The 25,520-nt window shown below is 37.1% G+C and overlaps 4 protein-coding genes across 5 annotated transcripts; 1 reads left to right on the top strand and 3 right to left on the bottom strand.

The window, feature by feature from the left end:
- Positions 1-2,521: 2,521 nt before the first annotated feature.
- LOC135774529 (uncharacterized) lies at positions 2,522-4,614 on the bottom strand. The gene is made up of 4 exons (XM_065284655.2): positions 4,387-4,614; positions 3,587-3,636; positions 3,465-3,490; positions 2,522-3,378 (listed from the first exon to the last, which is right to left on the bottom strand). The coding sequence occupies exons 1-4, from the start codon at positions 4,416-4,418 to the stop codon at positions 3,058-3,060; spliced, it is 429 nt and encodes a 142-aa protein (XP_065140727.1). The 5' UTR covers positions 4,419-4,614; the 3' UTR covers positions 2,522-3,057.
- Positions 4,615-6,366: 1,752 nt separating this feature from the next.
- Positions 6,367-10,732, bottom strand: hspb2 (heat shock protein, alpha-crystallin-related, b2). 2 transcript variants are annotated; one of them, XM_065284163.2, is made up of 3 exons: positions 10,447-10,732; positions 7,592-7,693; positions 6,367-6,904 (listed from the first exon to the last, which is right to left on the bottom strand). In XM_065284163.2, exons 2-3 carry the CDS (start codon positions 7,683-7,685, stop codon positions 6,489-6,491), a joined length of 510 nt encoding a protein of 169 aa, XP_065140235.1. In that variant the 5' UTR covers positions 7,686-7,693; positions 10,447-10,732; the 3' UTR covers positions 6,367-6,488. The 2 variants fall into 2 exon arrangements, with proteins under 2 accessions (XP_065140235.1, XP_065140234.1); XM_065284162.1 differs by lacking the exon at positions 10,447-10,732 and having other exon boundaries at positions 6,368-6,904; positions 7,592-7,834.
- A 128-nt stretch (positions 10,733-10,860) lies between these two features.
- cryabb (crystallin, alpha B, b) lies at positions 10,861-19,110 on the top strand. Its single transcript, XM_065284164.1, has 3 exons — positions 10,861-11,211; positions 13,875-13,997; positions 17,540-19,110. The coding sequence occupies exons 1-3, from the start codon at positions 11,026-11,028 to the stop codon at positions 17,720-17,722; spliced, it is 492 nt and encodes a 163-aa protein (XP_065140236.1). The 5' UTR covers positions 10,861-11,025; the 3' UTR covers positions 17,723-19,110.
- A 121-nt stretch (positions 19,111-19,231) lies between these two features.
- Positions 19,232-25,412, bottom strand: cfap68 (cilia and flagella associated protein 68). Its single transcript, XM_065284165.2, has 4 exons — positions 25,367-25,412; positions 23,871-24,142; positions 21,748-21,817; positions 19,232-21,662 (listed from the first exon to the last, which is right to left on the bottom strand). The coding sequence occupies exons 2-4, from the start codon at positions 24,111-24,113 to the stop codon at positions 21,502-21,504; spliced, it is 474 nt and encodes a 157-aa protein (XP_065140237.1). The 5' UTR covers positions 24,114-24,142; positions 25,367-25,412; the 3' UTR covers positions 19,232-21,501.
- Between the last annotated feature and the right edge of the window lie 108 nt (positions 25,413-25,520).

Raw genomic sequence — 25,520 nt, 5'->3', positions numbered from 1 at the left:
TACAACGATAAATACTGATAAAAGCATCTGCCAAATGCATTAAAGGAAAACACCACCGTTTTTCAATATTTTATTATGTTCTTACCTCAACTTAGATGAATGAATACATAACTCTTTTTTCAATGCATGAACTTTTAATCTTTGTACAGCGCCTCGTGAATGTGTTAGCATTTAGCCTATCCCCATTCATTCCTTAGGATCCAAACAGGGATGAATTTAGAAGCCACCAAACACTTCCATGTTTTCCTTATTTAAAGTAGTTACATTAGTAGTTACACTAGTAAGTATGGTGGCACAAAATAAAACTAGTTTGGATCCTAACCGTGGGTTCGCACCAGCTACATTTGAGCCATCAAATTCACGCCTACCACGTCTAGTTTGCCGCTTGAACATTTTGAGTTTACTCGCTTCATTCGCGCTTGAAATTCTAGTCATCGAGACATTCACGCATCATGGGAGGGGCTTCTGCGACTCCGCTCGCTTTCCGTAATAACGTCACTACTACAGCAAGCTCCTGATTGGTTAACGCGGCACGTATTTCCGCCAACGTTCAAATTTTTCACAATTTTTTCACAAAAACACTTTTAAATATGGAAGATTAAAGGATTTAATGTAAATGATTATTATTGAGTCTCTTAGACATAAATGAGGACCGATTACGAGACGTTAGAAGGCACAAAGGGCTGATTCACCTGTAGCCTGGTAAGTAAATAAATGCTTTGCTTTAAACAAATGCATCTGTTTTTAAATGTTTTTTTTTTTTTAATGGTACCTCATGGATTTATTGTATAAGATGACTCTGTACCTGTGGATATGGTGAGATGAGAAACATTTTTAAGTAATGCTTAAAAAAAACTTGTGACGCTGTCCAAATGCTGAAACGTGCGGAGAGCCGTTTGTAAATTCTTTATCTCCTGTTTGTTACAAATAAAGTATTTTTAGAGTACAAACCTTATCTTACATACTTGTAAATTATTTTTTGATGATATTGGATAGCCATACATTTAAAGCAATTAAAAGCCTGCTTTTTTACTTCCATGACTAAAAGAAAACGGGTTTTAAAGGTGCAATGTGTAATTTTTAGAAGGATCTCTTGACAGAAATGCAAAATAATATACAAAACTATATCATCAGGGGTTTATAAAGACCTTTTAATAATGAACCGTTATGTTTTTATTATCTTAGAATGAGATGTTTTTATCTACATACACCAGGGATGGGCAACTTCGGTCCTGGAGGGCCGGTGTCCTGCAGAGTTTAGCTCCAACCACAATTAAACACACCTGACGCAGCCAATTAAGGTCTTAGGCATACTAAAAACATTTAGGCAGGTGTGCTGAGGCAAGTTGGAGCTAAACTCTGCAGGACACCGGCCCTCCAGGACTGAAGTTGCCCATCCCTGACATACACCAAGGGTCCCCTTACGTGGAAGTTGCCATTTTGTGCTGCCATGTTTCTACAGAAGCCCTTAACTGACAAGCTTTTTTAATTAAGTTGTCTCCGTCAATTACATGTTTTTCCGGTGGCGGGTACCGTAGCTTCTAAATGCTTTTCAAAAGTAAGGGGTGAACAGTGGACTGAGCCGTTGGTTGTAATTCACAACCTCACCACTGGATCCTGCTAAAATTTACACACTGCCCCTTTAATAAAAAAATTACAATTTCAATACAAGTGAAAAACAACACAATTATTTAACATTAATCTTAAACTGGGGATCTTCTTCCTACGCTTAGTTTTTCAGTTTGCAAAGTCCGTCATCTAAATAGGGATTAGACATAGCGCCAGCGCAACTGCCTTTTAAAGGGGATGAGAGCTGAGACTCTCATTGGTTTATTGCACGTTACGCCCAAAATACTCCCATTACTCATTAAAAAAAGGACCAACCCTTTTTGACCATACGCTTGATGCACAAACCATTTCTCCCGTCGTTAAATTAGCAAAAGTGTATTTTTTTGTAATGGCAGTAGGGTATGTAAACACAATGCTGCTCGATTGGATAAAGTTGCAAATTGTATTGATAACGATTCGAACACACCCATTTAGACGTTGCGCTGTGCGCTTTAGACAATGTGCTTAGATCGTTAAAATAGGGCCCTAAATGTGCACACATTGAAAAAAGATAGGTGTGTATTCAGTCGTCTAGGTTGAGGTAACAACTTAGTAAAATATTGAAAAACGGTGGTGTTTTCTTTAAAGCAACACTATGTAGTTTTTTTACCTTTAAATAAGGTCTTTAAAATTATTTCAGTGATAGAACAACTTATAACTGGACAAATTGTACTGTTGCTGCAACCTGAGCAGCCTCCTAGCTGCTACAAGCACCCTCTGAAAGTGGTGGTGGAGGGTAGGAAACACAGCCCCGCCCCTCCCCCTGCCTGCAGAAGAGTGTGTGATACCAGGCACTGTTGCGCTTTTCAACCACTTGGGGGAGCTGTAAGTCATTTTTACATGGAAACTACATAGTGTTGCTTTAAAGGGATAGTTCACCCAAAAATGAAAATTCTCTCATCATTTATACTCACTTTCATGTTGTTACAATTAGCAGAAGATAAAAAGAATGACCTGGTTACTTGTTACTTTGGATGGACAGAATTTCTAAAGTGTCACCATGTAAATCGAGTGATCCTATCCAATCTAGTGATCCTTTTGTGGAAAGAATTGGAAAGTTGACTTTATGCTATAATGACAAGTCTGGCTAGATCAAAACCAGGCAGGCACCACATTTTGTATGGCACAACTGGCATAAAATGTCTATTACATAATAATTTTGTTTTAAATACAAGCAAACCATAAACATACAATTTAAATTGTTAAATAAAAATAATATTTAAAATAAAAAATAATGTTTTCAAATGACTGTTACTTTATATGCAAGGTTATTTATACAGAATATGAATTGCACACTTGCAGACAGTGCCTTTCTCAAGGGCACACATGTGACACAGCATAAAAATATAAATATATACAAATAAGTAGACAGCAACTAACGTAATAGTTCATTATAAAGACCATTATCAAAAAGTGTTATTACTTTTAACACAACTGTAAGTGATCATTCTACTTGTGAAAGGACCTCATCTTTGGCCTCTTTAGATCTCCGGGAGGAATAAACAGATCTGCGGGTTCAGCTGGTGTTTGTGTATTCACAGGTGTTTGTGTATTCACAGGTGTTTTAAAGTCTATTGTCGCATATTCTGTGGTGCTGTGATTGTTGTAAGTCTTATTTACTTCATTGGCTGAACTATTGGACTGTAGGACTTGAACGTCTGCGTAGTGTAAACCATCATCACCATCATCAATTTGCTTTCGTACTTTATTGACTCGGGCATACAGTGGATAACCTGTCACCGGGTCAAATAATTGAGGTTGGTCAGGAGCCTGGTATGAAAAAAAGTCCTTGTTACAAAAATATAAAGTTGATTTATTTTTTATAATATTTCCAAAGAGCAGGTAAACCAACACACCTGGTGAGTGGAAACCTTAGATGGACCTACAGGGAAAATGGTGTACTGTTATAGTAGTTACACAGTAATACAAATTGTATTGATAATTTAAAAATAAATTACTAGTTTTTTGGTTTTGTTACCTTTTCTTTTTGTTCGCTTGTGTGAAAGTTTTCCTGGATTTATTCCCCACCTATTAAAAGCAAAGCAAGAAAGAAATGATTAATCCTTTAATTAGAAAGTTGCATTGACACTTCACAGTCTCGGAGACCTGGTCAACACAAAACAACACAAAACATTAAAATAAAAGACCAAGCGAAACACATACAATGTTTCTTTAAAACATATTGTAAAAAACATTTAAAAGTACCCAAAGATGGCAATGACTCTATGAATCCAAACCCAGGGAGCATAATATGAAAAGGCACATTTTCCAAATTCTGAAAAGACTTTCTGAACTTTTAAGCAAATGAAGAACTGAGTAATGTTTGGCTTATTTGTTCTGAAGTGAATTTCCCTAAATTTCAAGTTGATCATTAATAGACTTAGATGATGTTAAATTTTTAACTTCCTTGTTTGTTCCAGTAATGCTTATTTTCTCTTTTCTTAACACTGCAACCATCAATATTTGATTTTTTTTGGGCTATTTTAGTCTCAAATCTCATTTTAACAGATTTTTTATAACTTATATTAAATGTATAAAGAAGGGAATTAATTAAGAGATCGACGACCAACATTTCTTAAAAGATTAGCATGTTAAATACGTTCAACGTGCAACAAACTATTATCTATTTAACAACACAAACAAACCTTGTTAAAAGTGATTCCCTACCCATCAAACAGATACCTATTGTATTGCATTGCAATTGCTAAACACTTTATACTCTGTCCTATTTATTACATTCAGCTTAAATAAACAAATTAGAAGATGTATGATACTCACTTGTCTAATGTTTTTGTTGCATTGTTTCCCATGACAGTCCTTGTTTTCAACGCACAGTTAGTCTGCTGTTGAACATTTGCCCATATTCTGCTTCCTTGTTTCTCTGTAACTGGAATCCAGCAGGTGCTCAAAGAAAGCTATATACCTTTGTACCTCGCTCAGCAACACCCCTACCGCTGAGACTGCCCTTGATGTTGTGAATGTTTAACTACAGTATATCTGTCCTATCGCTAATGTTAGTCTTTGCAGTCAGGTGGTCATTCATTCATAACCAGAGAGAAAGTATATATGTAGTATAATGAGATCCAGTTGCACCTGTTTGCAAAGAGAAAAGGTTTTTTGTTGGCTTGGAAAGTTGACATATATAACATGGATGAACTTCCTGCAAATGGTCAGCTGTTTTTGCACACATTTTTGACTTCACTGGTTTAGGAAAATAGTGCTATGGTTGTTGAACCTATTTTTTTAAAGTGCAAATTTATTTCTTAACATGAAAATCATGAGACAAAAATGCAGTTAAAATAGTTTTGATTGGAATATATGCCCATAAGGCAAAAAATTAATTTCTTTGGACAAAATTATGTCCAAAATACATTTAAATACATTTAAAAAAGTAAAGCTTAATTAAATATATTTTTGAAAATATATTTATTTTTAACCTTCATAATATGAATAATATGATTTTTTTAAAAAGAAAATGGACTAATCCTTTAATATATTATATTAAAGGATTAGTCCATTTTCTTTTTAAAAAATCAGATAATTTACTCATCACCATGTCATCCAAAATATTGATGTCTTTCTTTGTTCAATTGAGAAGAAATTATGTTTTTTGAGGAAAACATTTTAGGATTTTTCTCATCTTAATGGACTTTAATGGACCCCAACACTTAACAGTTGTAATGCAGTTTAAAATTGCCGTTTCAAAGGACTCTAAACGATCCCAAACGAGGCATAAGGGTCTTATCTAGCTAAACGAGTGTCATTTTTGGCAAGAAAAATAAAAAATATGCACTTTTAAACTATAACTTCTCGTCTTCTTCCGGTCCTGTGACGCGCCAGTGCGAACTCACGTAATTGCGTAATGACGTGGAAAGGTCATGTGTTACATATGAAACCATTTTAAACAATAAACTGACACAAAGACATTAATTCGACATACAACACTGTCGGAACGCACCTCTTTCTCCACACTTGTAAACACTGGGGCGTAGTTTCGCATACGTCATCCGTGACCTCTTGACGTGATGACGTATTACGTGTGGTCGCGCTGGAGTGTCAGGACTGGAGAAAGACGAGAAGTTGTGGTTTAAAAGTGCGTATTTTTTTATTTTTCTTGCCAAAAATGACAAACGTTTCGCTAGATAAGACCCTTATGCCTCATTTGAGATCATATAGAGTCCTTTGAAAGTGCATTTAATCTGCATTGAAAGTGTTGGGGTCCATTAAAGTCCATTAAAATGAGAAAAATCCTGGAATGTTTTCCTTAAAGAACATAATTTCTTCTCGACTGAACAAAGACATCCATTTTTTGGATCACATGGTGGTGAGTAAATTATCTGGATTTTTTTAAAAAAAATGGACTAATCCTTTAACATATATTTCAAAATGTATTTCATGGGCAACAAAATATATCCAATATGGCAAAAAATATATTTTCCTGACCAAAATATAAAAGTTTGTATAAAATGTATCAAGTATAATGGTTAAGTGTGTATAAAATGTAAAATTATAAGTACATTTTTGCAGTTACGCATGAGATTATGCAAGTATCTGGCAAACGCGAGCGTCTCTTTTATCATAAACCCTTTAGACGCGTCTGCAGCAGCAGGCACTTATTTGACAAGACACGTGATGCACAGGATCACTCGATGCCTGAACTTTAGCACTGATTCATAGGAGCTTATGTTATTGGTTATACAATCATTGTATACAGTTATACATAGGTCTATATAATATATGGCAAAATCTGTAAATTTCTTCACAACGCAACTGTGAGTACAATATTTATTTTTTTGAAGACCAAATACACTTTATGAAATGAATGATGACATACATAAACCCCAGCCATAATTGAAAAAACAAACATTTCTAAGTCCACTTTAGGAGCTCTTGCTTTCCTTCTTGTCCACTTTAATCTTGAGCTTGTTGATCTTGGGCTCCAGGTCCTCTGCTTTCCGCGGTGCCTGGATACAGAGTATCCCGTCGTGAGAGAGAGACACCTGCACCAGCATAGGATCTACACCCATTGGTAAGATGTAAGTGCGGGTAAACTCTCGGCTCACGAAGCCATGCCCGTCCATTCTCTGAGCGTGTCGCCCAGTCACTTCTAACAAGTTGTCCACTGTTCGCACACTTATCTCATCCGGCGTGAACTGGCATACATCCAGCAGTACTCGATACCAGTCGTCTTCACTTTCTACCTGGGAGAAACCTCTTTCGAGCTGTTTGTTGATGCGGGGACGGATGTAGTATCCATGATACAGGACAGGGGCCAGTAGGTCCTTGGGAGTCAGTGCTGAATGAGAGGGTAAATGAATATGTAAATATTAAAGCACCTACTGTACTGTGTATGTACCGTAACAAAAGCTAAAATAAAAACTCTGCTGTCTGGACGACATGTGTCTCAGGTCTGTTTATATTGGTGATGCCAACTTTATAGGATTCAGATTTCACTTTGGTTTCTATTTGTGCCTGTGTTGTGTGACATCCTCATACATTTCTGTTATAAATAGATGTGGGCGTGTCTTTGCCTTTGAACTCAGTTCGTGATTCGTTGATATGGAGGTCAATTCGTAATCAGTGATAAAGCAGGGTTATTTTTGTCCATTTGACTTTATGTCATGTGTGGATTTCTAAATATAAGTCGCTGCTTGGGCATCGCATTTTATTCAAAAAGTAAATGCTGCAATTGTGGGTGTCAATATATAAACATTAATTATAATATAAGTGCTACATTTGATTTACAATTATTGGCTTAAAATTGATTAAAAATGAGTTTCCTTTTTAATTTTGAAATGTTAAATTTTTTTTATCCAAACATCAAGCAACTAACTGTTTATGTAAAGTACATTTTATCAGTCGAGACACCCAAAGCACATGGGAATAAATAAACCACAGATGTACAACAATACAAAGTCTAAACGTTCACATCTATTTAGACTTTATTCAAAAGGCAGTTCAGACTTTTAAGAGTTTCACTTACCCTCTGCAAAGTTCTGGTCATAGATTCGAGGGGGGCTACACATCTCATAATCCGTACTCATTGGGTAAGCATGAGGAATAGTGCGATCCGCCATTTTGACTTCTGTAGGAGGTTGCCAAGATAACTAGAGATTAGAGAGCTGTCTATATTGACAGATTTCAATTACACAGCAAATCGTGTGAGAGACGCAGAACGGATATAAAGGGAAAGTGAAGGGCGCCAGGGGAAGGGAAGAGAGATTGCGCACTTGAGCTGCAGACAGATAGACCATGATGCTACAAATAGCTTATAGAGAACTGTTTGGTGTTGCATAGCCCCAAATAGATTTTGAAATAGTAGATTTATCCTTTAGATTTAGAAATAAATTAGATTGGTATATAACATAGACTTATAAAATAGATTTATACAGGTTTAGAACAACTTGGGTATGAGTAAACAATGACAAAATTTTGGGTGAAAGTAAGTTACCTGATTGCCTCAACATTTTGTGTTAATGCAACTTAAAAAATATTAGTTGACACAAATTTAAGGCAGCCAGGTAACCTTATATGCTTTTTTAAAATTGTGGAAAGCTTTTATTTTATTTTAAATACATTTGATTTGCGTAATTATTTGTAAAAAGTGAAAAGTTGGATCTACTTACAAAATACTTCAATTGGTAATACCTCAAAAATGTTTCTTCAACTTAATTTTTTTCAGTTTAATTGTTTTTCACTTAAACATATAAGTTGAAACAACTTAATTTTGTAGGTGCTACCAATTGAAGTAAATTTCTAGGTTGACCTAACTTTTACAGTGCACAAACTAAGAAAAAAAAGAACAAATGAAAAGTTTGTTTCCAAAACGAAATAAATCCATTTTGACTAATTTTGGTAACATTGGGCCCTATTTTAACGATCTAAGTGCATTGTCTAAAGCGCACAGCACAACGTCTAAATGGGCGTGTCCGAATCCACTTTTGCTAATTTCACGACGGGAAAAATGGTTTGTGCGCTGAGCGCATGGTCGAAAAGGGTTGGTCCTGTTTTTTTAATGAGTAATGGGAGTATTTTGGGCGTAACGAGCAATAAACCAATGAGAGTCATAGCTCTCATCCCCTTTAAAAGGCAGTTGCGCTGGCGCTATTTCTAATCCCTATTTAGATGATGGACTTTGTAAACTGAAAAACTAAGCAGAGAAAGAAGATCCCAAGTTTAAAATTAATGTTAAATAATTGTGTTGTTTTTCACTTGTATTGAAATTGTTCTTTTTTTTATTAAAACCTTTAAAACCCATTTTCTTTTAGTCATGGAAGTAAAAAATTTATCAAGCTATCCAATATCGTCAAAAATAATTTACAAGTATGTAAGAAAAGGTTTGTACTCTAAAAATACTTTATTTGTAACAAACCGGGGATAAAGAATTTACAAGCGGCTCTCCGCACGTTTCAGCACTTGGACAGCGTCTTGAGTTTTTTTTAAACCTTACTTAAAAATGTTTCTATCTCACCATATCAACAGGTACAGAGTCATCATATACAATAAATCCGTGAGGTAGCATTAAAAAAAAAAAACATTTAAAAACAGATGCATTTATTTAAAGCAAAGCATTTATTTACTTACTAGGCTGCAGGTGAAGCAGCTCTTTGTGCCTTTTAACGTCTCATAATTACTCCTCATTTATGTCCAAGAGACTCAATAATAATCTTTTACATTCAATCCTTTAATCTTTCATATTTAAAAGCGTTTTTATGCTGCTGCGCATTCGCTTATGTGATAAGCAAACCCTCGTTGTCATTTTACTAATGCGCTCTTTAAATAACAAAAAACATATTGACAAGTTTTTTTTCAAAATGCCATAAATCTATTGAATCAATATATAAATTTGCATTTATCTTTGCCATTTTATATTAATTTAGTTGACTAGTGGTAGACACTGCTAAACATTCTTCAAAACACTTACTTTGTCGTATTAAGAACACTGTGCTTATGTTATCCTTGAGACGTTGTCGCTGAACTTTTTTGACAGCGATCAGCTGTAAAATGTTTTGGTCCTGCTCGATTTTCGTTGACTTCAAGTAAAATAATGTAAAGTTTTTCATAAGATCCACTGGGGTCAATGTGGTTGCATGACAGAAGCTTGATGCTGTCGTGTGAGAACAATCAACAGCCGACATTTTTCCGTCGCCCAAGTGCCTCTCACGAATATTATTTGATTTTGATGGTTTAAGTTTCTTCCCCGTCACAGAAAACCATCACAAACTACAAAGTAGATGAGGAAAACTAGGATTCCATGTGTATTCAAAGCGCCGTCATTGTTGTTTACAATGCGTGGAATGCTGCGCCGTTATTGGTTAAGTGGATTTACTGCATTCCGCAGAGAAGGAGGACTGGCGTTTGTCACGGTTTGGAAAAAAGGGAGAAAAGATGACAGAATAACATGGTGGACATCAGATTTTGCGTAAAATTAAGACTTTACTTTTTAATACTGATTTTGGCAGTAACTGATTTGTTTTGAAAATGGGGTTTATCGCGTCTCGGAACCAAATTCTTAAAAATCAAATAATTTATCTGTCTCAGTATAATATACACAATTATCATTAAGTTAAAACAACTTGGTTTTGTAAATCAATTCAACCTACTATTTTAAGTTTTGACTTGTGATAAGTTGACATAACTTAAAAAACAAGTTGAAATTGTTTAACTTCATTTGATTTTACATAATTTCTTTCAATATTTTAAGTATGCCAATGGGAACTTAATGTGTCTTAAGCATTTCCTTGTAATTCAAAATAAAATCATATTTATGCAGATGATCATAAAACCACCATCATTCTCCATCCATTCACCGACAACACAGGAAAAAAGACTGCTTACCTCACCAAAATGTCCAGTCAGTGTGCCAGTCTGTGTAAGTCCGGTGGTTGTTCATGGGGATTGACCTTGTATGGTGCTTAACCCGGCACAGTTATTGTAGCTGCATTCATGGGCTTCTGTGAAGACAAAACCTCTAAAGGGGTTCAGAACCTAAATATGCACTGACGCATCAGGGCATGGATATCCTAATCTTTCCTGGCATCAAATGAACAATTTGGGTGCACCAAAATGCCAATGGTATTTACTTCATGTTGGCACACCTCATTTACCAGGCCAGACAAACGTTTCCAGTTCTATGCACACATGAGACCATCAGCACTATTGGGGGCTTGCCATGTAATCCCGCTGGTCTCCGGCTTCTAGATAAATACAGAGAGTGATAGTGGGCGCAGGGTAGCAAGTGGATGACAGTGGGAGGGACGAAGTGAAAAAGAGGCAAGCAAACAGTTTACATCGTTATTCCAGAAAGATCCACAGCTGGCTGGTCTGACAGAGGCTGTTGGTGTATTTAAGTGCGCAGGGAAAACAGGCAGCAAGATTTTAGAGACGGGACAGTGCTGTAGGAGACCCAGAGACGAAATGGACATCGCCATCCAGCATCCCTGGTTTCGCCGCTCCTTCTGGCCTTCCTTCTTTCCAAGTCGGATCTTTGACCAGCACTTTGGGGAACACATCTCTGAGAGTGACATGATTCCCTCGCTGTACTACCATCGGCCTTCTTCTTTTCTTCGCTGGCCAAGCTGGATGGAGAGCGGACTGTCTGAGGTGAGCTGATGAACAAACAGACTGATAAAGTTAATTTTATAGTTTTGTATTTCCTGCAAAGTGATGTTTGTGGAACATCTGTATTCTGTTATTTTATGATATTATGGTGCTTCATTAAATGTTCTCTGTCCACATCTGGGTCTTTTACATACACAATAGCAGTAGTGTCTGCTTCATTATAAACAATGATCCTGTTGGATAAACATTCATAGCATTTCTTCCATGACGATATAGGTTTGATTTCTGGTACAAAAGCTGCAGCATCATTGGGGTGGTACCCTTTCAAAAATTTACCCAAAGAGTACATATTATTATGTCAAATCTAGATATTGGTACTTCAAAAGTACATGTCTTTATACCTAGTTGGTACATATTAGGACTTTTTTTTAAAGGACAGCTTTTTATCATTATTTTTGACAATTCACACGTTTACATGCATACTTTTTTCCTGATTATCGGATCACAGATCGGACTACACCACCCCTTTCAATATGTTTGAAATTAGCATCCGATCAACCTCAATTGTATTGATAAAAGTATTTAAATGATTGCTTTTCAATACGATTGAGCAATAAACGTAAACGTAGTGTAGACTAGATCCAGTATCTTTAAGACAACATGATCTTACGGAAAGTTGTGGTGTAGTACGCAGCCCCTAAGGGGACATGGAGCAAAAATTTTGTTTAGTTTAAAAAATTTGGCATAAAGTTTAGTTTCGCGTGCGCAAGTGAAACTATCGCGTGCACACATGAAACTATCGCATGCACACGTGAAACTACCACGTTTAGTTTCGCATGCTCACGTGAAACTTTCGCTTTCACGTGCGCACGCAGTAATTTCATGTGCGCGCGAGAAAGTTTCACGTGAGCACGCAAAAATAAACGTTAAAAAAATTCTGCACATGAAGGTTTTGCGTGAGCACAGGAAAGTTTCACGTGAGCACATGAAACTAAACTTTCGATTTTTTTACTCCAATGTCACCTTAGGGGTTCGGTAGTGTAGTCACGCAAAATTGTATTAATTTATTTGTGTCCATGGCAAGCAATTCAGCTTTTTTTCGTGTATCGAGCACGAATGTCTTTTTCGTGTCGCCCAGCACGAATTTCCATAAATTGGTTTTCGTGTCCGTGGCACGACCTTCTTTTCATGTCATTTTATGTATTGTACTCTTATTTTTTCCCCTATTTTTAATTCATTGTTGCTTGGGGTTAGACTTGGGGTTTGGATGTACTTTTATGTATTGGTTTCTACATGTTTTTCTTTCGCTTTTAAAACTATTCTCGCCTGGAGTTGGGGTTTGGGTTAGGATGTCTAAAAATGTAACAGAAAGTGATTCTAACCCCAAGCGACAATGGTAAGAAAATAGGAAAAAACTTTGAGGAAACAATAGATAAAATGAAACGAAAAAGAAAGTCGTGCCATGAACACGAGAAACTATTTATAGAAATTTGTGCAAGTGTCACGAAAAGACATTTGTGCTCTCAAGGCACGAAAAAAGCAGAATATCGTGCCATGGACACGAATAAATTAATAAAATTTTGCTTGAATATAACACGACTTTCCGTGAGATCAGTCTGCTTTAAGAGCTCACATTGGCTATGTTTACATGCAAAAAATGTGTCAATCCAACTGAATTTAGTCCGATTGCAGGTTACGACATGTACTTCTATATAATCCGAATCGTCTGCGCAAGCGCACAGCCAGGGTTGCCAAATTTGCGTATTAAAACCATCCCAATGGACATTCAAAACTAGCCCAAAAGCATCCCAATGACTATTCATAGCCCAAATACCAATAACTATTCAACGAAATTCTTTCATTTTTAACCCCCAGAAAAAAATAAACTTTAAAAATACCCCAAATCTGAATTCCTCCAAAAATCAGAGGATTTGGCAACGCAGCGCACAGCATCTCATAAGTTAAAAGTCAAAGTTGAGTTGGAGAAATTGGTTTTTAAGACGTTTTCAGATATAGACAGTTTTAGCAGTAACAACATAATCACATGGCTTTTGTGGAACAAACGTAACTACTGTTAAACTCCGCAAAGATTTAATAACAATAAAAAGTATTTTTTATAGGAATTTTTATTCTAATAACAAGCAAGTAGAAAAACTTATTTCAAATCATAGTTAAAGTGTATCAAAAACTACACTGAGCGTCGTGCCCTTACGTAAATTAACCATGATTTTACTACAGTTAAAACCAAAAAACTACGGTTACTGTAGTAAAACCATGGTTTTGCTATTAGTAATTAAAGGCGGGGTGCAAGATTTGGAAAAGCGAGTCGGGTCGACTACCAAAACACACTTGTAGCCAATCAGCAGTAAGGGGTGTGTCTACTAACCAACATCGTTGCCTGGGTTGCGTATGTATGGGGCGGGTCTATGAAAAGAAGGTCTGGAGATTCTATTGGGGTGGGAGCGTGATTGTTTATGTGATTTTAAATATCAACATTGGCTTTCAGAAATCATGCACCTCGCCTTTAACACACCAAAAAAGCATGGTTACTACATTTTTGCCAGAAAAAAAACATGGTTAATTTTTGTAAGGGTGTGTAAAATGTTTACTATACAATAGATATACATGCATAATGTATTTGTTTGTATTTTCGAACATTAAATGTGAAGACTCAACATAATACCTTTATATTTTCAATTGTTTAGATGAAAATGGAAAAGGACCGCTTCTTGATAAATCTGGATGTCAAACATTTCACACCAGAGGAACTGTCAGTGAAAATCAATGGCGATTTCATTGAAATTCGTGCGAAACATGAGGATCGTCAGGTAATACATTCTGTAACCCAATGCCTAACCAAACTACACACATATCCTCTGTGTCTTTATTGTTTCAAATTTGTCATCACTAAGATAACAAACGTGGTACACAAACTGGCCTTGATGTGTTCCAAGTAAACATTGAGCGATTGATGCATGGATTATCATCTACTCAAACACATTCAGAAATTTTAAAACAGTTGGGGTAGTATATCAAAAAGTTCACCTTTGCACCTAAAGAGTTCATATTTGTACCTCACAGGCACATATTGGTATCATAAATGGTACATATAAGTACCTTTTTTAACTTGGGGTTACAAGTGTAGCTTACAACTAGATAGAAAAGTTCGTCGGAACAAACTTTATGTTGGCTTGAGAAAGCCTAGTCTGAGAGTAGAGTTTGACAACTTAGCATGAAGCTATCATGATTTAAATTAAAGCTAGCATGATTTAACATGAAGCGAACATGATTTAACATGAAGCTAGCATGATTTAGCATGAAGCTAGCATGAAGCTAGCATAATTTAACATGAGGCTAGCATGATGATATCATGATTAGCATAAAGCTAGCATGATGCTAGCATGATTAGCATGAAGCTAGCATGATGCTAGCATGATTAGCATGAAGCTAGCATGATGCTAGCATGATTAGCATGATGCTAACATGATTAGCATGAAGCTAGCATGATTAGCATGAAGCTAGCATGATTAGCATGAAGCTAGCATGATGTTAGCATGATTAGCATGAAGCTAGTATGATTAGCATGAAGCTAGCATGATGCTAGCATGATTAGCATGAAGCTAGCATGAAGCTAGCATGAAGTTAGCATGATTAGCACGAAGCTAGCATGATGCTAGCATGATTAGCATGAAGCTAGCATGAAGCTAACATGATGCTAGCATGATTAGCCTGAAGCTAGCATGATGTTAGCATGATTAGCATGATGTTAGCATGATTAGCATGAAGCTAACATGAAGCTAGCATGATTAGCATGAAGCTAGCATGATGTTAGCATGATGCTAGCATGATTAGCATGAAGCTAGCATGAAGCTAGCATGATTAGCATAAAGCTAGCATGATGTTAGCATGAAGCTAACATGATGTTAGCATGATTAGCATGAAGCTAGTATGATAAGCATGAAGCTAGCATGATGCTAGCATAATTAGCATGAAGCTAGCATGATGTTAGCATGATTAGCATGAAGCTAGCATGATGTTAGCATGATTAGCATGAAGTTAGCATGAAGCTAGCATGATTAGCATGAAGCTAGCATGATTAGCGTGAAGCTAGCATGATTAGCATGAAGCTAGCATGATTAGCATGAAGCTAGCATGATTAGCATGAAGCTAGCATGGTGCTAGCATGATTAGCATGAAGCTAGCATGAAGCTAGCATGATTAGCAGGAAGCTAGCATGATGTTAGCATGAAGCTAGCATGATGTTAGCATGATTAGCATGAAGTTAGCATGATGCTAGCATGATTAGCATGAAGCTAGCATGAAGCTAGCATGATTAGCATGAAGCTAGCATGATGTTAGCATGAAGCTAGCATGAAGCTAGCATGATTAGCAGGAAGCTAGCATGAAGCTAGCATTATTAGCATGAAGCTAGCATGAAGCTAGCATGATGTTAGCATGATTAGCATGAAGCTAGCATGATGTTAGCATGATTAGCATGAAGTTAGCATGATGCTAGCATGATTAGCATGAAGCTAGCATGAAGCTAGCATGATTAGCATGAAGCTAGCATGATGTTAGCATGATTTAGCATGAAGCTAGCATGAAGCTAGCATAATTTAACATGAGGCTAGCATGATGATAGCATGATTAGCATAAAGCTAGCATGATGCTAGCATGATTAGCATGAAGCTAGCATGATGCTAGCATGATTAGCATGATGCTAGCATGATTAACATGAAGCTAGCATGATGCTAGCATGATTAGCATGATGCTAACATGATTAGCATGAAGCTAGCATGATTAGCATGAAGCTAGCATGATTAGCATGAAGCTAGCATGATGTTAGCATGATTAGCATGAAGCTAGTATGATTAGCATGAAGCTAGCATGATACTAGCATGATTAGCATGAAGCTAGCATGAAGTTAGCATGATTAGCATGAAGCTAGCATGATGCTAGCATGATTAGCATGAAGCTAGCATGAAGTTAGCATGATTAGCATGAAGCTAGCATGAAGCTAACATGATTAGCATGAAGCTAGCATGATTAGCAGGAAGCTAGCATGAAGTTAGCATGATTAGCATGAAGTTAGCATGAAGCTAGCATGATGTTAGCATGATTAGCATGAAGCTTGCATGATGTTAGCATGATTAGCATGAAGTTAGCATGATGCTAGCATGATTAGCATGAAGCTAGCATGAAGCTAGCATGATTAGCATGAAGCTAGCATGATGCTAGCATGATTAGCATGAAGCTAGGATGATTAGCAGGAAGCTAGCATGAAGCTAACATTTATTGCGTTGCTAGGGTACTAAGTTTGGTTGCTAGGGAGAAAATTGGCATCCCATAATGATCACCCTTCAAGCCACAAGTAAAACGGTCCAACCCCCGTGTCTCTACAATGTTCTGATGCGGAGATATAAGGCTTTGTTTATTCCGTTGCTAGGGTATTAAGTTTGGTTGCTAGGGAGAAAATTGGCATCCCATAATGATCACACTTCAAGCCACAAGTAAAACGGTCCAACCCCTGTGTCTCTACAATGTTCTGATGCGGAGATATAAGGCTTTGTTTATTATGTTGCTAGGGTCTTCATATTTTGTTGCTAGGGGCGTGGCTTAATACCTCAATAAGAATCCTAAGAGACTGATTGGATGCCTGAGTAAAATGAGCCCACCCCTATGTCTCTATGACACTCTGGTGCAAAGATATCCATCTGGGCTTTTTATAATGGTAGTCTATGGGAGATGTTGCTAGGGTACCCAAAATTGTTGCTAGGGGCGTGGCTTAATAGCTCTGGGGTGATCCTAAGAGACTGATTGGATGCTTGAGTAAAATTAGCCCACCCCCATGTCTCTAAGACACTCTAAAGTGAAGATATTCCATCTGGGACGCTTTTATTCCCTTTTATGGGCATGTTTCCTGCCCCATTATAAGTCAATGGGAAATTTTGGGGGCCCCTTACACCCCAGGGGTACAGCTTACACCCCATTGTGAGGTATGTTCTTACACAGCCTGTCAGCCTCCTTAAATGTGGTAAGCCACAAGTTTCTACAAGTTTCTCACTCGCAGCTATGACCTGTCAAAGTTTGTCTCAATGTTAAGTCAATGGAAATTTTGGGGTGTTTCAGCGCCCCGTTTAGGAATTCGGAAGGTCCCATCAGTTAGAAAAGATATAGCAACTCGAGTCAGATCAGACCGAAGGTATGTCCAAAGTTTGATGGCTGTAGCTTGAAAGCTCTAGGACGAGTTAGAGTTAGAAATTTTAGTCTCAGAAGAAAAAGAATAATAATAATAATAAGTTTAAGTGCAACAACAGTATGTTGGCTTTCTCAAGCCAACATAATAATAGATGCTGTTTCTTTCCTATAGGACGATCATGGTTTTGTCTCACGGGAGTTTCTAAGAAAATACCGTTTTCCTGCTGGTGTGGATCCAACCTCTGTCACTTCCTCTTTGTCTTCCGATGGTGTCCTGACCGTGACGGCACCACGCAAGCAGTCAGATGCCCCCGAGCGCACCATTCCCATCACCCATGATGACAAGAAGAAGTAAAGCTGGCCGACTTCCAGTGTTGAAACTTAAATTTTTTTAGTATTGCGATGTTCTTTGTCTTTTCCACTCACTGTGCTTCTGCTCAATCTATCCTCCAATGCTCAATATGATCAGGCTACAGGGGAATGAATTATCGCCCCTTCTTACCGAAAGGCTAAATGATTAAGTCTTTGCTATAGTTTAGGCTGGTCATTGGGTTGAAACTACACCAGTTCGGGTGGCAACGGTGACAACTTAAACGACTGTTATCTAAACCATTTTTATGGAAATAAATGGTTACAATAAAGTATTGTCTCTGCTGTTTATGCTGCAGTAGGTTGTGACCCTGCCACCAAACAAGAGAGTCCTTTGATATCCTGCAGCCAGTCTATGCCGTTGATCGCATGACATGCGAATAAGTCTTAAGTGTGGGATGATTTTCCCTTGGAATCTATTAGGAACTAAGATCTTCAAGAAGGTCAATAACAAGTATTTTATAAATTAGACAGCAATGAGTTGATGAGTTATGTGTGTTATTTGCCACATTCACATCATCGTCTTATATCCAAAAGAGCTCAGTTGAGAAATGTTGGGTGTTTGTTCTTATATTGTTTTTCATATCCAGATACTTGTATGGCTTTTATGGTTTGAAGGGGAATTAGCAAGTTATCCTTTCATTTAAGGGGGATCATTTTGGGACCAAAGGAGCAGGATAAGTGAATAAGTTCTTGAAAAGGTGCAAAAGTCTTTCTTTTGATAGTATGCAGATGTGTTTTGTTCTGAATGAAGGAGATTATGATCGGTTGTCTGATTGAAATTTGATGTTACATTGTAGTGATACATTATTTTACACTGCATACTTTTATCCAGATAGATAGAGCACCAAGAAGGGCCTTAAAACCAAGGGTTAACAACACCAGTCTTACTTACAGTAATGCAGAGTTAAAGAAGTAAAAAGGCATTTGAATGTTATTATTCAGAATGAAGAACTATAACGAAGCTTTATTTGTTTGCTCATTTTGTATGTTCACGTATGTATGTTTGTGTGTGTGAATAAGCGGCAAAATTTTCACATTGTTTACAATCAATGAGACTATTCAGTTTCTCATTAATGGCTGACTTATTCAAATACAGTAAAGCTGCTAATACCAAACTGTATCAGTCGTTTTGTGATAAACTGGCTCTTATAAAGACTTGGGAAAATATCTTTATTTCCTCATATCTCTTAAAGCAAAGGCCTGCTACAAAACACCTGCTGCATTTTTACAACTAGGAGGATTAAGTGAGAAGGAGCATATGAGCATTTGAAAAAACTTTCCACTGCTTTCTTATTAATCGCCGCTCCAAGCATTTCATTAACTTTTTAATCTCATGAAATAATTATTAATAAAATCTTTAATCATTTAAAACCAGAGTAAGCTTCTTTTCTCAGAATCCAACTGTTTTCAACAATGTGGGTGCTGTGTTCCTCTTAAAGGGGACATATCAAGAAATTTGACTTTATTCATGTTTAAGTGCTATGGGTCCCCAGTGCTTTAATCAACCTAGTAAACGTGATAAAGATCAACCCAGTGACTTAGTTTTGGTAAACCACTCTCTGCAAGCAAGTGTAAAAATAGCTCATTGAAATTTGGTTCCCCTTGTGATGTCAGAAGGGGATAATACCACCTCTTAATCTGCACTGTCCAACCACGGTGCTGCCATTTAGTGCAGAGACCAGCTCATTTACATTTAAAAGGACACACTAGGGCTGTAACGATTAATCGTACAAATGCGCGTTTTCTCAATGAATACATTTTAATGTATTACGGTGAAATCCCGACATCCCAAAGCCAGGGGGCGCTCTCGTGCAGAAACACCCTTTGTGCCACAGAAGAAGTAGCATTACAAACGCTATTCCAGGAAATGTCTATAAGAATGTTTCTGTCGCTGTTCTTCAAATTATTTCAGGTATTTTCATGATAATATGATACATTTTGTTTAACGAGTGTTTTTTTTTAAATGCACGTTATAAACGACTCCGATTTTAGATTGATAAGGACTTCCTACTGACCAAATGCCGTAGTACACGCACAAGCTGTGCATGAAACACAGAATCGGAGCCTTGCGATTCAGAATCGATTTCAGACTTTTTAAAGCATTTTTAATGGGACACGCGATTAATCGTTACAACCCTAGGACACACCCAAAACAGCACATTTTTGCTCACACCTACAAAGTGGCAATTGTAACATGTTATAATAAATTATCTATATGATATTTTGAGCTTAAACTTCACATATGTACTCTGGAGACCCCAAAGATCTTTAAAAAGTCTTGTGAAATGTTCCCTTTAAAAATATAGTTCTTAAAAGGTTCGTAAATGATGAGAAAGGTAGTATAATGGGCCGTACACACCAAACGCGAATTCAATGATTTGCTGGGTGATGCAAATGATGCGAAATGAGTGGCGTGATTGCAATTTGTCTGACCCCTGTAGTTTTTCTAAAGTCTCTGTAAAATTATTTTAGCAATAGAACAACTCTTGACTGGAAGAATTCTACTGCTGCTACCTGAGCAGCCTCCTAGCGGCTACAACCACACTCTGTAAGTTGCGTGGTCGGGTCAGAGCACACAGACCCGCTACTTACAACCCTATGAGCTACTTTACCTGCTCGGTTGACATGGTTTTCAAATGACTTTTGTTCTGTCAACAAATGAACTTCTATTACACTGCCCATGGCGAGGCTATACAACAACAATATTTACAACACCGATAACAGACAATTGTGTGAGCCAGTCTTACATAGTGACGCTTTAAATCCAGCAAGTAATATTGACCGAGAAGGAATGCAATGCATTCCTGGCTCTAGGTTACTCGCGGGATTTAACTTTGTGTCATGAGTTGAATATTTTTAACTTGCGCAAAGACACGTTTGAGGTGAATAGCATGTGTTTTCGCAGCCATCACACCACCCAATTCACATTGCCCCGTGCGAGTCTATTTGCATCTTTGTATGTAATCTTCTCGCGCAAATCGTTGAATGAGGAACACAATGCGAATACATGCTGCGCATCTGGTGTGTACGCAGTACAGTGGGGCGTACACACCAAACGCGCAGCATGTATTCGTATTGCGGTCCTCATTCAATGTTACTTGCTGGATTTTAAAAAGCGCGTGTTTGTGGCAATCGCGCAACCCAATTTATACCATTCGCATCCCCCGCGAAAATTTGCGTCTATTCGCGTCTTTGCATTGACTTTGTATGTAATCCTTCTCAAGCAAATCATTGAATTAGCATTTGGTGTGTACGCCCCACTGTACTGCGTACACACCAGACGCGCAGCATGTATTCGCATTGCGTTCCTCGTTCAATGTTACTTGCTGGAATTAAAAAAGCGCGTGTTTGTGGCATCGCGCAACCCAATTTATACCATTCGCATCCCCCGCGAGAATTTGCGTCTATTCGCGTCTTTGCATTGACTTTGTATGTAATCGACTCGTGCAACTCGGTGAATTCGCATTTGGTGTGTACGCCACATTAGAGTGAGATTTTTCCATTTAACACTTAAATGCACAAAATTATACCGTTATCAAATATGGACTTTTACAAAACACAAAAGGTAAGTAATAGAATAGAATTACTTACTAAAACAGAATTATAAAGAAACACAATGTGGCTAAACTAATAATAACAGACACACACAAACATTGGTATTTTTACATTTCTACTAGACATGTAGGTCATTCCAAATAGCAAACAAACCTTTCCTTAAAACTGTAAATGAAACATTGATACTGACTAATTTGGTTATAAGTGTTAGCGTGAAAACATGGCTACAGATTTCCTCAGCACTTGATCTTTTCTGTGTTCAGGTTTATTAAAATCTAGTCTGTAACAGGATTTTGGCACACACTTAATGTGTTGAGGGTCCAGCTCGGGCTGGTGGCTTGGGAAGCTTCTGGACTCTTTCTTTGGTGCTAATAAATAAAAAATATCAGGTTATTTGCTAAGAATAATGATTTTGTACGATACTTAAAACATTGTTTATAAAAAAAAACTTACGTGTGTAAATTGGTCGACAATCATCTTTGTTATAACTAGAATGATACGTTGTCTCAAAATGATGAGAGAACTGAAGAGGAAACCAATTTTAATTAATTTGATTGTTATGCACAATAAACATTGGTCCCCACACATTTGTATGAATGTGTAAATGTCAATGGATTAAATAACAATTAAGCCAAAAGTGTGACATAAGTGACGAAACATTTTTATCCAACTGAAATGCTGTGAAATGCACAGCTTTGTTTGAGTCGTTGACGTAATTTCCACCAAAACAGGAAGTAAGGGTGGGGCATAGCTAGTGGCCCCTCCTTCTTTTAAAAGAGCCTGTAATATTTAAATTACTTCACATTTAATTGATCATAAAAATGTGATGAAACCTAAAGTGTTGAAAATTATGTAATAAATTAAGAAAAGGTTTAAGTTTTAAAGCCACATTATCTTCTAAATGCAAATTTGATTTTTACCCTGCTGAAAAACAACTGAAACCAGAGTAAACTGTCTTCCAGCCTGGTTTTAGCTGGTGTAGCAGGCTGTTTTAACCACTTTTTAGCTGGTCAAATTGGTCTTAGCTGGTTTAAGATGGTCCTTTCAGCCTGGTCAAACTGGTGGGTCAGTTGGTTTAAGCTGGTGGGTCAGCTGGTCTTGATAGCCTGACCAGGTAATAGGTGTGTTCGACTTCATGCGGCGCTGCGCAGACCGATCGGCGGCTGACTTGAAGCAGTGCATTCCGGTTAGTAAGTTTGTCCGACTTCAGCTGGCGCTGCATGCACGTGACTGTGTCATATGGTTTTTAAGTACCGCGAGAGCGTTTCGAGAGTAGCCGGCTAGCTCAGCCGGTGCAGCTTCTCCAGAGCGGCTGCCCGGAGTTGTAATGACGTAACAGCTTGACGTGATTGGTCGCCTCAGTGATGACAACGATCACGTGCGTTTCAAGTTTAATCCAACCTTTAGTTCCACTAATAAACATTATAAATTCATGTTTTAAAACAGGAAAAAACACTTTAATATGCTTAAATATGTTATATTCTGTCGTGTAATAAAATAAAAAGGAAAATAACAAACTCTATTGGTATTTTAATAATATAGGCTTGTTTCCCGTTATTTTCGGGTATACAGTATAAGCAGCAATTAAAATATTCGATATAAAATGTTTCTGGTTGCAACTTTTTATTAAAAGGTTTGTTTTTATCAAATTCAGCATCTAATTCACTTCATTCGCGATTAATAACAAGGAAACACGGCGCAAACGTCACTACGGCAAGCAGCAGGTGTCCGGCTTCACAGCTCCGTCTTCAGTTCCTCCCTCGACTGCAAGCGGCAAACCTCGCCGATCGGTCTGCGCAGCGCCGGATGATCTCGAACACACCTAGTATCTGCTTGACCAGCTAAACCCAGCCAACCAGCTTATGGTAGTGATGGGAGAAACGAAGCTTTTCGAAGCTTTGAATCAATTGAAACAATTGCTTCGTAAATTGATTCAGTTTTTCGAAGCGTTCGAAACACCATACACGCTGGTGACAACTGCTGGTCAAAATAGTGTAAAAGCAGCCAAATCTGTCCAAACATTTTACAAACTTATAGCAAGATTGTTCTAAAAATATGTTTTTAAAAAAATAAATTATTTAATTTAATTAAGACATAATTAAAAGTGTATTCTGTGTTTTAAGTTTTATTTATGGCAAACAAATAATTAAAACGAACTCCCTTTTTAAATATGCACATTTTTATGCACATTAAATCTGTCAATAAACAAAAAGTAGACAAAATGGTAGTGTTATTAGTCAGAAGGATCGAATGTTTTATAAACTTTTACAATAAAACTGAACCAAGTTCACCTAACCATATTAGACACTGGTCATTTGTGATCAACTCCCCCTAGTGGTGAATCGTCGGATTTTCGAAACATATAAAAGTTATGACGTAATGAAGCCTCGTTTGCTAAAATCACGTGATTTTGGCCAGTTTGAAACAAGCTCCGAACCAATGATTCGAAACAAAAGATTCGTAAATGTTTCAAAGCCTCATGAAGCGTGCTTCAAAATCGTCCATCACTAGCTTATGGTGGTTAAGCTGTTTTTCAGGCACATTTCTTTAGATCTCGATACCAGCTCAGTACCAACCTGATGCGGCAGGGGGCGTCGTAACGCCACAGTACGTCGAGTGTCAAGTCTTTCCTCACACCAGTTGCCAATGAGGGTGGCATTTGAATACAAGTCTTCATTAGTTGAACAACGCCAACCATACGTGCGAAATTTCTCCTCATCTGTGAAATCATACCAGATCTCACTCTGCCCAGATGCTCGAAGCATGTGATGAAACGGAGGGCTGTTTTGTGTCTGTGAAAATGTCTTGTTTGTGGACATCGTAACAGACAAAGACTCTTACTATTGAGCTATGAAAAGAATAGAGGAATAAAATGATTTAGACTTTGTCTTTCAGATTATGGACTTAGTGACAGCTCTTAAATAAAAATTCTGTCACCATTTACTCAATCTCATGTTGTTACAAACCTGTATAAATTTATTTGTTCTGATGAACATGAAGGAAGGAATGTTTGTAACCAAACTGATCATGAGCCACATTGTGAATGGGGCTCACAAATGGTTTGGTTACAAACATTCCTCTAAATATCTTCCTTCAAGTTCATTAGAAGAAAGACATTTATACAGGTTTGTAACAACATGAGAGTGAGTATATGGTGACAGAATTTTCATTTTTGGGTGAACTATCCCTTTATTCTATTCTGTAATAGGCTATACAATTTTAAAATTGTGCATTAGGCCAAAAGTGCAGTATGGATCAGTATAGCTTTCACAGCATATACTTTCAGTAAAAAGAAGTTATTGTTAAATTAATAATTATTATAGATGCAAATGATAATGTTTTGTAAAGGACATTGTTTTTTCTCCAGAAATCCTATATGTGAGGAAGACAGGACATGTTTTAAGTTTATAAAAACTTAAAGAGATAGGTCACCCCAAAACAAAAACTGTGTGATTATTTACACCCTCATGTCATTTAAAACCATTGTTCTACAGAACCCAAACTCTTGTTGTTTTGGATTTTCTGGATAAAAGCTGTTCAAATAATGAATTATATTTTAATTTGGTCTTCATCAAACCCTTTTGTATGTCTATGACACTAACAATATACAGCATGCGCCGGGTTCATTTAAAGTTTGAATCATAGTAACCAGAAAACCCCAAACAACACTTAATAAAAAGTCTGCATTTTGGTTCTGAGAGACAAAGACAGCCGTTGGGCGATCAAATGACTTGATCACCCAATGGCTAAACAATGAAGTTGTTGGGTGAACTATCCCTTTAAGTTTGTTGACCTTTATTACAAGAATTAATCATGATTTTAGAAATAAAACCATTTTTTTTCTTACTCTTCTAATTTAAAGATGATTAAAGTTGTGGTTGTTATCCAGTATAATCAATGCAACATTAAAAGTTTCTACAATGATTTTTTTCGATAAAGGCATTACAAGAAGGCATTCCAAAAAAATGTGATAAATGGTTAAAATATGTGATAAAAACATATAAAAATAGGATTTGAACACAGAAAATAAGTTAATAGTATATTTAAAAGAAAAACTTTTTGAAGCACTCACCTTGGAACGGCACAAATACACCCTGTTTGAGCTTCCTTTGGCCTCCATGGGAACACATATGACGCAACTTTAGGCTATAGAAACCAAATACCTGTGAAAGTCGCACCTAGATAATTACAGGGCCGATCCAATCAATCCTTGTTTGAGCAGAAAT

The sequence above is a fragment of the Paramisgurnus dabryanus genome, chromosome 5 (assembly GCF_030506205.2).
Source record: "Paramisgurnus dabryanus chromosome 5, PD_genome_1.1, whole genome shotgun sequence".
In the NCBI taxonomy this organism is placed as follows: domain Eukaryota; kingdom Metazoa; phylum Chordata; class Actinopteri; order Cypriniformes; family Cobitidae; genus Paramisgurnus; species Paramisgurnus dabryanus.
The sequence above is the reverse complement of the archived record's forward strand: the minus strand, read 5'-3'. Positions and strand labels throughout refer to the sequence as shown.